The sequence below is a fragment of the Gymnoscopelus braueri genome (assembly GCF_963280865.1).
Source record: "Gymnoscopelus braueri genome assembly, chromosome: 4".
NCBI lineage: Eukaryota > Metazoa > Chordata > Actinopteri > Myctophiformes > Myctophidae > Gymnoscopelus > Gymnoscopelus braueri.
In genome coordinates this window covers 52874105-52885547 of record NC_137605.1, presented here as the reverse complement: position 1 = coordinate 52885547, position 11443 = coordinate 52874105, and the positions used below count along the sequence as shown (strand labels likewise).

The 11443-nt window shown below is 42.3% G+C and overlaps 1 protein-coding gene across 1 annotated transcript in view; it reads left to right on the top strand.

Annotated features, from left to right (window-relative positions):
* Window positions 1–322: 322 nt before the first annotated feature.
* LOC308083748 (potassium-transporting ATPase alpha chain 1-like) overlaps window positions 323–11443 on the top strand; it is a 19134-nt gene continuing 8013 nt past the window's right edge. The window contains exons 1-15 of the mRNA XM_080426080.1: window positions 323–552; window positions 2862–2972; window positions 3543–3602; window positions 3832–4035; window positions 4644–4757; window positions 5558–5692; window positions 5977–6094; window positions 6196–6464; window positions 6642–6720; window positions 6920–7039; window positions 7478–7587; window positions 8140–8274; window positions 8542–8734; window positions 9634–9809; window positions 11097–11233. Of these exons, the coding sequence (XP_080282206.1) occupies window positions 541–552; window positions 2862–2972; window positions 3543–3602; window positions 3832–4035; window positions 4644–4757; window positions 5558–5692; window positions 5977–6094; window positions 6196–6464; window positions 6642–6720; window positions 6920–7039; window positions 7478–7587; window positions 8140–8274; window positions 8542–8734; window positions 9634–9809; window positions 11097–11233 (1973 nt within the window). The 5' untranslated portion in view covers window positions 323–540. The remainder of the gene's footprint in view (window positions 553–2861; window positions 2973–3542; window positions 3603–3831; window positions 4036–4643; window positions 4758–5557; window positions 5693–5976; window positions 6095–6195; window positions 6465–6641; window positions 6721–6919; window positions 7040–7477; window positions 7588–8139; window positions 8275–8541; window positions 8735–9633; window positions 9810–11096; window positions 11234–11443) is intronic.

Below are 11443 nucleotides of genomic sequence, written 5' to 3'. Positions count from 1 at the left end.
GTGTGTGTGTGTGTGTGTGTGTGTGTGTGTGTGTGTGTGTGTGTGTGTGTGTGTGTGTGTGTGTGTGTTGTGGGTGACCTGGAAAGGGGTGACATTGCTGCCACCTCAGGTATTAGGAAGGGTACGGCATGGGGCATTTAAGTGTGTGTGTGTGTGTGTGTGTGTGTGTGTGTGTGTGTGTGTGTGTGTGTGTGTGTGTGTGTGTGTGTGTGTGTGTGTGTGTGTGTGTGTGTGTGTGTGTGTGTGTGTGTGTGTGTGTGTGTGTGTGTGTGTGTGTGTGTGTGTGTGTGTGTGTGTGTGTAAGAGAGAAAGTAAGTGAATAGGGGAGGTTCATGGCATATAAATGTTTTTCTGCGACTGTCCTGTTTCTTTGTGTTTATTGTGTTCGAGCGAGAGTGAGAGAGAGAGAGAGAGAGAGAGAGAGTGTGTGTGTGTGCCTAAGGGAAGTGGATCTAAGAGATATCCAAAATTTCGGGGCGGAAGAAGAATCGAGTGGTCTGGACCTCAATTGACTTAGGGTCCCCAAGAACACCAGCAGCCATGAGTAAAACGGTAGGATGTCAAACTGTCTTAAGAGGGTTTATTTTATACAAGACTTTGAATCAAAAATTTAGGCCACAATTTGTGACTAATGTAGGGCCTGGTAATGTGCCAATGGTATTTAATTTGACAAAATCAAATATCACAATATTTCTCACCAAATCCTCGATGATATCGATATTGTGATCATAATCATACTTTGACAATAATTTCTTCTCTTTGTAAAATTTTCAAAGATAGCAGAACTACAAGCTCACAACGTGTCACATCACAGTGTGTGAGCACTTTATGTATAATGACACTTTACATGTATAATATTATTAACAGTTGTACATTTTGTGTAGTTATATGGTGATTGTTATTGATGCTTCATTTGTTGTGTTTTCTATCGTAAAGAATCACACGAAGGCCACCTGACTCCCTGTGGAATTTTTTGGCCACTCCAGCACATTAATATACCCTCTTCCCTATCCCTATGTACTCTACATTTTCTTTTGTTCTTATATTATGTATTAAATTTGTTATGTGCAATAAGCTAAATTAACCTGTAACTATCCTCCAGCAGACAGGCTTTTAGCCACTAATATAAGATACATACATTTCATTACTGTTTTAGCCTCCTCACACTGGTTGGCTGTTGGTTTTGTAATACTGAGTTTAATTTTAAGCTTTAGCTGTCAAAATGTCACATTCAATTATAACGTTAAAACAGTCAAACGTAATGTATCCTTAGATTTCAGCAAATGTTCAGCAATTTCCATTTTAAGAAACTACAGCTACTACTACTTTATGTCTAGAAGACACGCTGGCATCTATCATATTATATGATCAAATTCACATGTTATCGTTCATTGTGTTATTGGGTCTAGTTAATCAATCAGTTACGAAACAGCAAATAAATTACTGAATCTTTCTTCAGTTTTTATTTTCTTTTTTCTTTTTTTCAACCAAATGTACTGTATATTGGTTGTTTAAGGACATTCAGTAAACAGGTGTTATCTTTTTTCACAGCAAAATTAAACAATGGATTAATCTTGTGTCATAAAGTCATACAAAAAAGAAAAGTGCATCAAAAGAGGTTAAAAAAATAACAATTTAGATGTCAATCTCATGGTCAGTAAGTAATGAGACAAAATAATCCATACGTACATAGATTTTCTTCACCATATCACAAGATAACAAAATAGTGGTAGCAAGGCCAAACTTTAAGCCATCCAGAACAGTGTTTGTATGTCTCTACAAATGTGTTTGTTTGTATCCTCAAATCACAGCCCGTGCTACTGTATGTTGTGGATCACAGTTGAAAATGTTTCAGTGAATTTGTTACACCAATATTATTCTTAATTGTGAAGCACTTCTGTTGTCTGGTGAAGTATTTGTAAAGATCACTATTTTGATTTGGCCAGATGAGACATAGACCATAGCAGTCAGCCGACTCAGCCTGTATAGTGCAGCTGCACCATTGAAAACGGCATTGATTTCTGTGGCTTCATTCACAAACTGCACCCATTCTGTAGTAACTTACTATCGATAGCTAAAGGTTGGACAGGGAGGCCACACCAGTGTGGATTTTGACACCAAATTTTAATTCGTTTTAGTCATTGTCTTTTGAATAAATTTCCTTTTAGTTTTGGTCATATTTTAGTCATCTGAAATGTTCTAGTTTTTGTCTAGTTTTAGTCGACTAAATATCATGAGATTCTAGTCGACTAAATCTACAGTTGATTTAGCCGACTAAAATGTATTTGGCGGTGCCTTGATGACTGATTTTACACTTGGTTGCATGCTGAACGTGTTGTGAGCTTTTTTCAGAGAGCAACACGTTCTACTGGATCCACTAGTCCCCTCACTCAACATTTTAGTCTAGTTTTTATTTGTTGACGAAACTGTCAATATATTTAGTCTTAGCTTTAGTCATCATAGCTTAGTTTTTATTTGTTTTTTATTTAGTTTTTGTCAGTGAAAAAAGGTAGTCGACCAACGTTTTTCGTCATAGTTTTAGTCTAAGAAATCAACATTGAGCCACAGTTATTAGACTGTCTTGTCACAAAAACATGAGTAGCTTACATACATATATAATACAGAAGAGGTATTAGTATATTAGTAGCAAACACTATTTTGCAAACACATTTATGTATCTAAACCTTTATATATAAGTCAAATCAAATTGAAAGTATTTTGTGGAAATTGTTCACCAATATGACAGTTGATCTAATGCCTGTCAATATGTCTCACTGTCTGTTTGTCTGTCCCTTTTATCTGTCCCTTTTGTTTTCTGTCTGTCTGTCTGTCTGTCTGTCTGTCTGTCTGTCTGTGTTCAGGACAAGTACGACATGTTTGAGATGGGCGGGGACGTGGAGGTGAAATCAAAGAAGAAGAAGAAGGAGAAAAAGAAGGATAAACTGGAAGGAGCGATGAAAGAAATGGACATAGTGAGTAGAGAGAGAGAGAGAGAGAGAGTTTTCTACTATTGGTCACAGTGAGAGCTGACCACCAGTACAACCACAGCCTTGTTGGCCACTGGGTGCTGACCAGTACAACCACAGCCTTGTGCTGTTGACCAATGGCAACTGACCAGTACAACCACAGCCTTCTGCTGTTGGTCATTATGCATCAATTAACTTTGCAGGTTGCTGATCCGGTCTTGGACTAAAGTCGATGCGAAAACTGTGCTTGCTTGCTTGCTGTGTGTGTGTGTGTGTGTGTGTGTGTGTGTGTGTGTGTGTGTGTGTGTGTGTGTGTGTGTGTGTGTGTGTGTGTGTGTGTGTGTGTGTGTGTGTGTGTGTGTGTGTGTGTGTGTGTGTGTGTGTGTGTGTGTGTGTGTGTGTGTGTGTGTGTGTGTGTGTGTGTGTGTGTGTGTGTGTGTGTGGAGATTACTCGACCAGATCACAATGGCTCATTTCTTCATTTGGAATGAAAACCAGGCTTTCCACAGGTACTGCGGAAAGCCTGGTGAGGTGAGGTTAGTTCTGTTAAAGTGTCCTCTTGCCTCCCCCCTACAGGACGACCATGAGATTCCCATAGAAGACCTTGAGGCGAGATACAACACCAGTGTAACCAAGGTACGGTCAGTGGTGGAAAACGTACTCAAATGTTTTACTTTAAGTAAAAGTATCACTACTGCAATGTAGAAGTACTCTGTTACTAGTAAAAGTCCGGCAAAAAGTAAATACATGGCAACAGGGAAATGATCTCATTTTTGTCTAACAAAACCCGTCAAAAAGGTGGTGCAGTGAGAAGTTATTATAATGAATGACTTGTTCTTTTCTCCATCGTTCGTCTACACTACAGGGCATGACCTCCACGTTCGCCCGTCAGGTCCTGGAGCGGGACGGTCCCAACGAGCTGAAGCCCCCGAAAGGGACCCCAGAGTACGTGAAGTTTGCCAGGCAGCTGGCCGGGGGTCTGCAGTGTCTGATGTGGGTCGCCGCGTGCATCTGCTTCATCGCCTTCGGCATCGAACTGGCGAGAGGGAACTTCACCTGCTTTGACAACGTGAGTTTGGACAGTGGTGGAAAAAGTACTGCACATTTGTTGCTTAAGTAAAAGTACCAATACTGCAATGTAGAAATACTCTGTTACAAGTAAAAGTCCGTAATTCAAAATTTACTTGAGTAAAAGTACAAAAGTATTGGTATAAAAATTTACTTAAAGTAGAAAGTACTCATTATGCAAAATGTCCCGTTTCAAGTTTTCAAATGTATAAAAATCTTTTGAAAATAGCAGATCTACAAGCTCACAATGCGTCGCGACGCATTGTGAGCTTGTAGATCGGCTATTTTCAATTGGCCGAAATGTATAGAGCTGAAGTGGGTAATGTATGTTTTGTAATAATAATCCAAATCTGCAAAGTAACTAGTAAATACATTTTTCAAATAATTGTAGTGGGAAAAAAGTACAATATTTGCTTCTGAGATGTAGTGGAGTAGAAGTAAAAGTATTGAAAATTGGAAATACTCCAGTAAAGTAAAGATACCTCAAATTTGTACTTAAGTACAATACTTGAGTACAAGTACTTAGTTACTTTCCACCACTGGGTGTCACACACTAATACTTGTATAGCAGCTGTACTGAATGTGTATGACTGTGTATCCCCCATTCAGCTGTACTTGGCTGTCGTCCTGATTGCTGTCGTCGTGGTAACCGGTTGCTTCGGTTACTACCAGGAGTTCAAGAGTACCAACATCATAGCCAGTTTCAAGAACCTGGTGCCCCAGGTGAGCAGAGTTCTCTCTGTCTGATGATCCAAGATGGTCAGCAGCCTTGTATACTTTACACTGGACAGATCCTCATTGACCTAAAGCTGCAATCCATAGCTTTTTTTGTGTGAATAAATTTTTATTTTGACTAAGCAGTAAAGTAGCCTAGAGTATGTTACAATTTCTAAAACGGATAGTTCCAGTCCTTGATTGGGATTGGAGTCCCCTTTGGGATTGGGATTGGAGTCCCTTGATAAAATACTCGATAAACACACACCTAGGACCGCATGTATCAGTATCACTGCGCCAACGTCTTGTTTACAATATTCATCATGGATTTATTACTGTTCGCGGTTTTGTTTTTCATATGGCATGGTAAGAGACGAGGAGCACTCATTTTCGTCCTGCGTATGTGCAAGGTTTTATAAATCACTTCAACACAAGGCAGATACTGCGATGCGTACCGCTTCAGTGTTTCTTTTTTAATTTATTATTTTGTTATGAAAAAAATATTTTAAGTGGGATATGTCTATGATATTCATGTTCAAAGACAGGTAGCACACATCCAAAAGAAGTCTTGATGGCAGGTACTGTCCCCAAAGTGAACTACGCGTTGTGAGCTTGTAGATCGGCTACTTCCACTAGTTTCTTCTTCCTTTTTTTGACACTTTGTGTATAATGACGACATGTCCAAATATAGACTATTAGTCAATATAGATTTTTTTAAAATAATGGATTAAATCGATGATTTCGATGAACTGTTGCACCCCTACCTAATGGTTAGGACGGGTTAAATGTCTGTATTCTCTGTGAAACAGCAAGCGCTGGTGATCCGTGACGGGAAGAAGGACCTGATCAGCGCCCACGACCTGGTCGTAGGAGACCTGGTGGAGGTCAAAGGTGGAGACAGACTTCCTGCTGACATACGAGTCATCTCCGCACAGGGCTGCAAGGTGAGGAGAGGAAGGAAGGGAACCAAATGGGTTCCATTTATTGGTTCCATTTGTACACTCTCAGAGTTATGGGGGTCCTTGAAATTCAATCAATGCAATAGGGGATAAATTAATAACTCCTGCGTGTGTGTGTGTGTGTGTGTGTGTGTGTGTGTGTGTGTGTGTGTGTGTGTGTGTGTGTGTGTGTGTGTGTGTGTGTGTGTGTGTGTGTGTGTGTGTGTGTGTGTGTGTGTGTGTGTGTGTGTGTGTGTGTGTGTGTGTGTGTGCATGCATGCGTGTGTCAGGTTGACAACTCCTCTCTGACAGGCGAGTCAGAGCCTCAGACCAGGAGTCCGGAGTGTACTCATGAGAACCCGCTGGAGACCAGGAACGTTGCCTTCTTCTCCACCACCGTTCTGGAAGGTATAGATATTATACATACGGTATACACCTATAACAGGGGTGCCCACACGTTTTTGACTTGAGAACTACTACTCAACTAACTACTCTCCTCTCCTCTCCAGGTATAGCCACAGGTATAATCATCAACACCGGTGACAGGACCATCATCGGCCGCATCGCCAGCTTGGCCAGCGGCGTGGGCAACGAGAAGACGCCCATCGCCATCGAGATCGAGCACTTTGTGGACATCATCGCCGGCCTGGCCATCTTCTTCGGCTTCACCTTCTTCGTGGTGGCCCTGTTCATCGGATACACCTTCCTGGAGGCCATGATCTATTTCATGGCCATCGTGGTGGCCTACGTCCCCGAGGGTCTGCTCGCCACCGTCACTGTGAGTTACACAACACCGCTTCTCAACCTCGGGTTTGCCGGGGATCACCGGGGGGTGCTTGAGGGGGTTCCAGGGGGTCCCCAGCAAAATAAGTTAATATAGCGTCAAAATCAGTTTAACCACTTTAACCTGCCTGTCTGTGTGTCTGCCTGCCTTTCTGTCTGTTTGTCTGTCCAGGTGTGTCTGTCTCTGACAGCCAAACGTTTGGCCAGAAAGAACTGCGTGGTGAAGAACCTAGAGGCTGTGGAGACACTAGGTCAGTTCACACGCACACACACACACACACACACACACACACACACACACACACACACACACACACACACACACACAAATGGTTGTTTTATGGTTAAAACCGATTTTTAGAGATAAGTTTATGCGCGTGCGCGTGCGTGTGCGTGTGCGTGTGCGTGTGTGTGTGTGTGTGTGTGTGTGTGTGTGTGTGTTTGATCCAGGCTCCACCTCTGTGATCTGCTCTGATAAGACGGGCACGCTGACCCAGAACAGAATGACTGTAGCTCACCTGTGGTTTGACAACCACGTCCACGCTGCTGACACCACTGAGGACCAGTCAGGTACAGAGAGAGAGAGAGAGAGAGAGAAATGGGGGGGACAGAAGGACAACAAAATCAGTGGTTCTCAACCTGTGGGTCGGGACACCCACGGGAGTCCCTAAATTAATTTTGGGTGCATGGTCCCCAGATGATTTAGCTTAATTTTCCACATTGTTTTCAAATCTAAAGTGGCAATTTAAGGACTTTTAAGACCTTTTTAATACTCCAATTTAGTTTTTTTAAATAAGAGTAATCAACCAACTATACTATAAACAATATATATTATTCTCAGACCCCGCTTTGAGATCCCTTTTGAGAACCCCTGCTGTAAATCCATGATGCAATGATTGCAACATTGTTGTTTGATGATTTCTGTTCATACTTTGTGTTGTATTTAGTGTAGTTTTTTCAACAGAAGTGTTGTTCCAAGGTGGAAGTCATGTGTGTTCTTGTCCACAGGCCAGAGTTTTGACCAGTCTTCAGAGACGTGGCGTTCTCTGGCCAGGGTCGCTGGTCTGTGTAACAGAGCTATATTCAGACCTGACCAGGAGGGAATTCCTATTCCCAAGGTACACTATGAGTCTGTGTCTGTCTGTCTGTCTGTCCGCCTGTCCGTCTGTCCGTCTGTCCGTCTGTCCGTCTGTCCGTCTGTCCGTCTGTCTGTCTGTCTGTTTTCAATTCAATTTATTGGCATGAGAAAACATACGTTTACATTGCCAAAACAAAAGTGGAACAAAAACAATCAAAACAAAACAATGTATGTACTAATTCAGAAGAGTGTGCTCCTCGGAACACAGGTCTCCGCCAGGCCGGGTTGCTTACCCAGGGCCCGCAAACTTTCGAAGGCAGTCATAGCCACTTGGAATGAGATCTGAAATATCAAACGTAACCTGTCTTTCCTGATCATATGACCCCAGAGATAATGTGTACCGGTTTGTGTGAGTTTTGGACAACATTTGTAGGAATAGAAGAAAACGCAAAATGGCGGAAAATGTTATCTGGCACAAGTGGCCAGGAAACCATCTTACAAAAACCATAACAATTGTGCATTTTCTGTCAGAAATGGTTATACATCCACATAGGAAAGGTTTGTAAGTCTCTCTCTCTCTCTCTGTTATCAGAGGTTCGTGGTCGGAGACGCGTCAGAGACCGCCTTGCTGAAGTTCACAGAGCTGGCGATAGGCAACATTGAGCAATACCGCAACCGCTTCAAAAAAGTGGTTGAGGTTCCCTTTAACTCCACCAACAAGTTCCAGGTGAGTGAATACTAGGACATGGTGTTTTTTTAAAATAAATAATTGCTATATAAATGTTATAATATCAATACAATCTTAGTGTTAATTATTCGGGGAGGCCAACTTGCTATATACTCACGGCTGCTGTTTGTTCATTTATCATATCGTATATATCTATCATAAGCCTTATGAATTCCTGACGGGATTTGATCCAGCAACCTATTCTCCATTCTACAATCTACAACACCTCTCCACATTTCCTACTACCTCTCTCTCTCTCCTCCTCAGCTCTCCGTCCATGAGCTGGAAGACCCGCTGGACCTGCGGTACCTCCTGGTGATGAAGGGGGCGCCGGAGCGCATCCTGGAGCGCTGCTCCACCATCCTCATCAAGGGACAGGAGCTCCCGCTGGACGAGCAGTGGCAGGAGGCCTTCCAGACGGCATACATGGACCTGGGGGGACTGGGCGAGAGAGTGCTGGGTGAGAGAGGGGGAGAGAGAGAGAGAGAGAGAGAGAGAGAGAGAGAGAGAGAGAGAGAGAGAGATGATTATCGTTATTATGCCACGATGACATTTAAAAAAAATAATTGGTACTTTATTTATTTTTTTCCCCTATGTAATAAACATACAAAAACATCCACATTAACAACAATAATAACAACAAGACAAAACATACAATACCAACAACAACAAAGCCTGAAAACAATAAAGCAAATCATAAGTACATTGCACAGAAGCATACCGCCCGCTGTCTACCTCATAATCCAGGCAAGTCTTTCCTAAGAGTCTTTTGTGGTCAATGAAGCTCACTCAGAGCCGGAAACGTCATCCAAGTCCCGACACATGCAGATGATAATGTCCCCATTTTAGGTCACATTTGTCCATCCTGTTGAGCAACCTATAAGACAGTCTCTCGTATGCGGCCAGTTGACCCAGAGATGTGAACCAAAGAGACGGGACAGGTGCAGATGGGGCCTTCCATGCCTTGACCACCAGTCTCCTCCCTAACATGAGGGCAGTCTGAATCCACTTGGCTAAGGAAGGAGAGACAGTTCTTAAAGTGGAAGGGTCGCCCAGAATAAAGAGCCTGAATGTCCAGGCCTGTTATCCTCTCCAAACTCACATGTATAGCAGCCCAATAGACCTGGAATTTTGGACAGCTCCAAAGAATATGCACTAAAGTACCATCCCTATCACCTCCAACACTCAGGACCCTCGGTCAGGCCCACTCTGAATACTCTGGACGGCTATGCCACGATACTATTGAGACCCTATGTTATTTCCTCTCCTCTCCTCTCCTCTCCTCTCCTCTCCTCTCCTCTCCTCTCCTCTCCTCTCCTCTCCTCTCCTCTCCTCTCCTCTCCTCTCCTCTCCTCTCAGGTTTCTGTCACATCTATCTGAATGAGAAGGAGTTTCCTCGTGGTTACCACTTTGATCCCGATGAGATGAACTTCACCACGTCAGAGCTGTGTTTCGCCGGCCTCATCTCCATGATCGACCCTCCCAGAGCCACCGTGCCCGACGCTGTCATGAAGTGTCGTACTGCTGGAATCAGGGTGAGAGAGAACGCAATGAGGCGTTTACCTGGTTGAATAAAGCGGTTGTCAAACTTTTTTTGTTTCAAGGACCCTCAGTTTGGCATACATTAAGCCACGGACCCCCGGCCATAACTCTGAGAGTGTACAAATGGAACCAAATGGATCCTTAGCCTACAGCAGGGATACTCAAATAGCTGAACCTGTGGGCCACATTACAAAAATGGCAAGGGGCCAGGGGCCAGTTGATAAAATTACAACATTAAAGGGACAGTTCACAAAAAAAAAAAAAAAAAGATTCTATCAATTAGTCTTCAGGAGACTTGAATTCATGGATATTTTTTTGTTTTTGTCGCATTCCTAAGGCAATAATTTGATGATTATCTCTTTGTGTCTCCTACCGGAACCGCTGCCGGTCATCAAATTATTGTCTTAGGAATGCGACAAAAACTTTTTTGATTGATTGATTGAATACTTTATTTAGAAGTTTGCAGAAAAAAAGCACATGAAAGTACAGTTCAAATACACGGTCAACTAAACCAAAAGCCTATGGCTTGTTTCAATTGGTGTCCTTTGTACTCAATTCATAGTGATATTAAATGACAGACAGATTTTTTTTAAATATATTTTTTGATTGATTGGCGGGCCAGTCAAAATTGCCCGCGGGCCTGAGTTTGAGTATCACTGGCCTAGCGTACAGGTCCATTTGTCTGGTTTGCTTGTATTTATACATAATGTGATATATATTATAGATATTGACACCCCCTCGCTCATAGCACAGCAACATAGGATATTGCTATCACTCCTGTCCTAGACGTTACAGCTTTTGACCAGAGGGGGGCGATATTACACATACACATTAATGTATAGCGCTTGCAGATTGTCAAAGGTTTTGCCTGCTCATGAATGAGTGTACTACTATGTACTGTGCTCTAGCTGTCTTTCTAGAACATAGTCTCTCTGAGATGAGCTTACATCATCTTGCATGGTTGGGCTATCATTAGGATATGCATTTTGGTGACACATAAAATGAAGATGCATTGTGGTTATTTTCAACATTTTGATTGGAGTAGTAAGCTTTTTGTTTAAAGGGATACTTCACTTTCACATAAAATAAACATTAAAAATATATATTAAAAAAAAATGAAAGAAGTTATGGCAAAATAAAGGCCCCCTCACACATTAGTAGGACACTGTAATGCGTGAGGGGGCCATGAATTTTCCATTACTTTTTTCATTTATTTTTAATATATTTTTTAAATGTTTCCCCGGCCCTAAAGTGAAGTATCCCTTTAACTTGTGTTCCAGGTTATCATGGTGACAGGAGATCATCCAATTACAGCCAAGGCCATTGCGGCAAATGTTGGTATCATCACAGAGGGCAGTGAGACAGTAGAAGACATCGCCACCAGGAAACGCATCCCTGTAGAACAAGTCAACCCCAGGTTGAACTGAAGCTTCTCTTCTCTTCTCTTCTCTTCTCTTCTCTTCTCTTCTCTTCTCTTCTCTTCTCTTCTCTTCTCTTCTCTTCTCTTCTCTTCTCTTCTCTTCTCTTCTCTTCTCTTCTCTTCTCTTCTCTTCTCTTCTCTTCTCTTCTCTTCTCTTCTCTTCTCTTCTCTTCTCTTCTCTTCTCTTTATATAATTGCATATCTGCA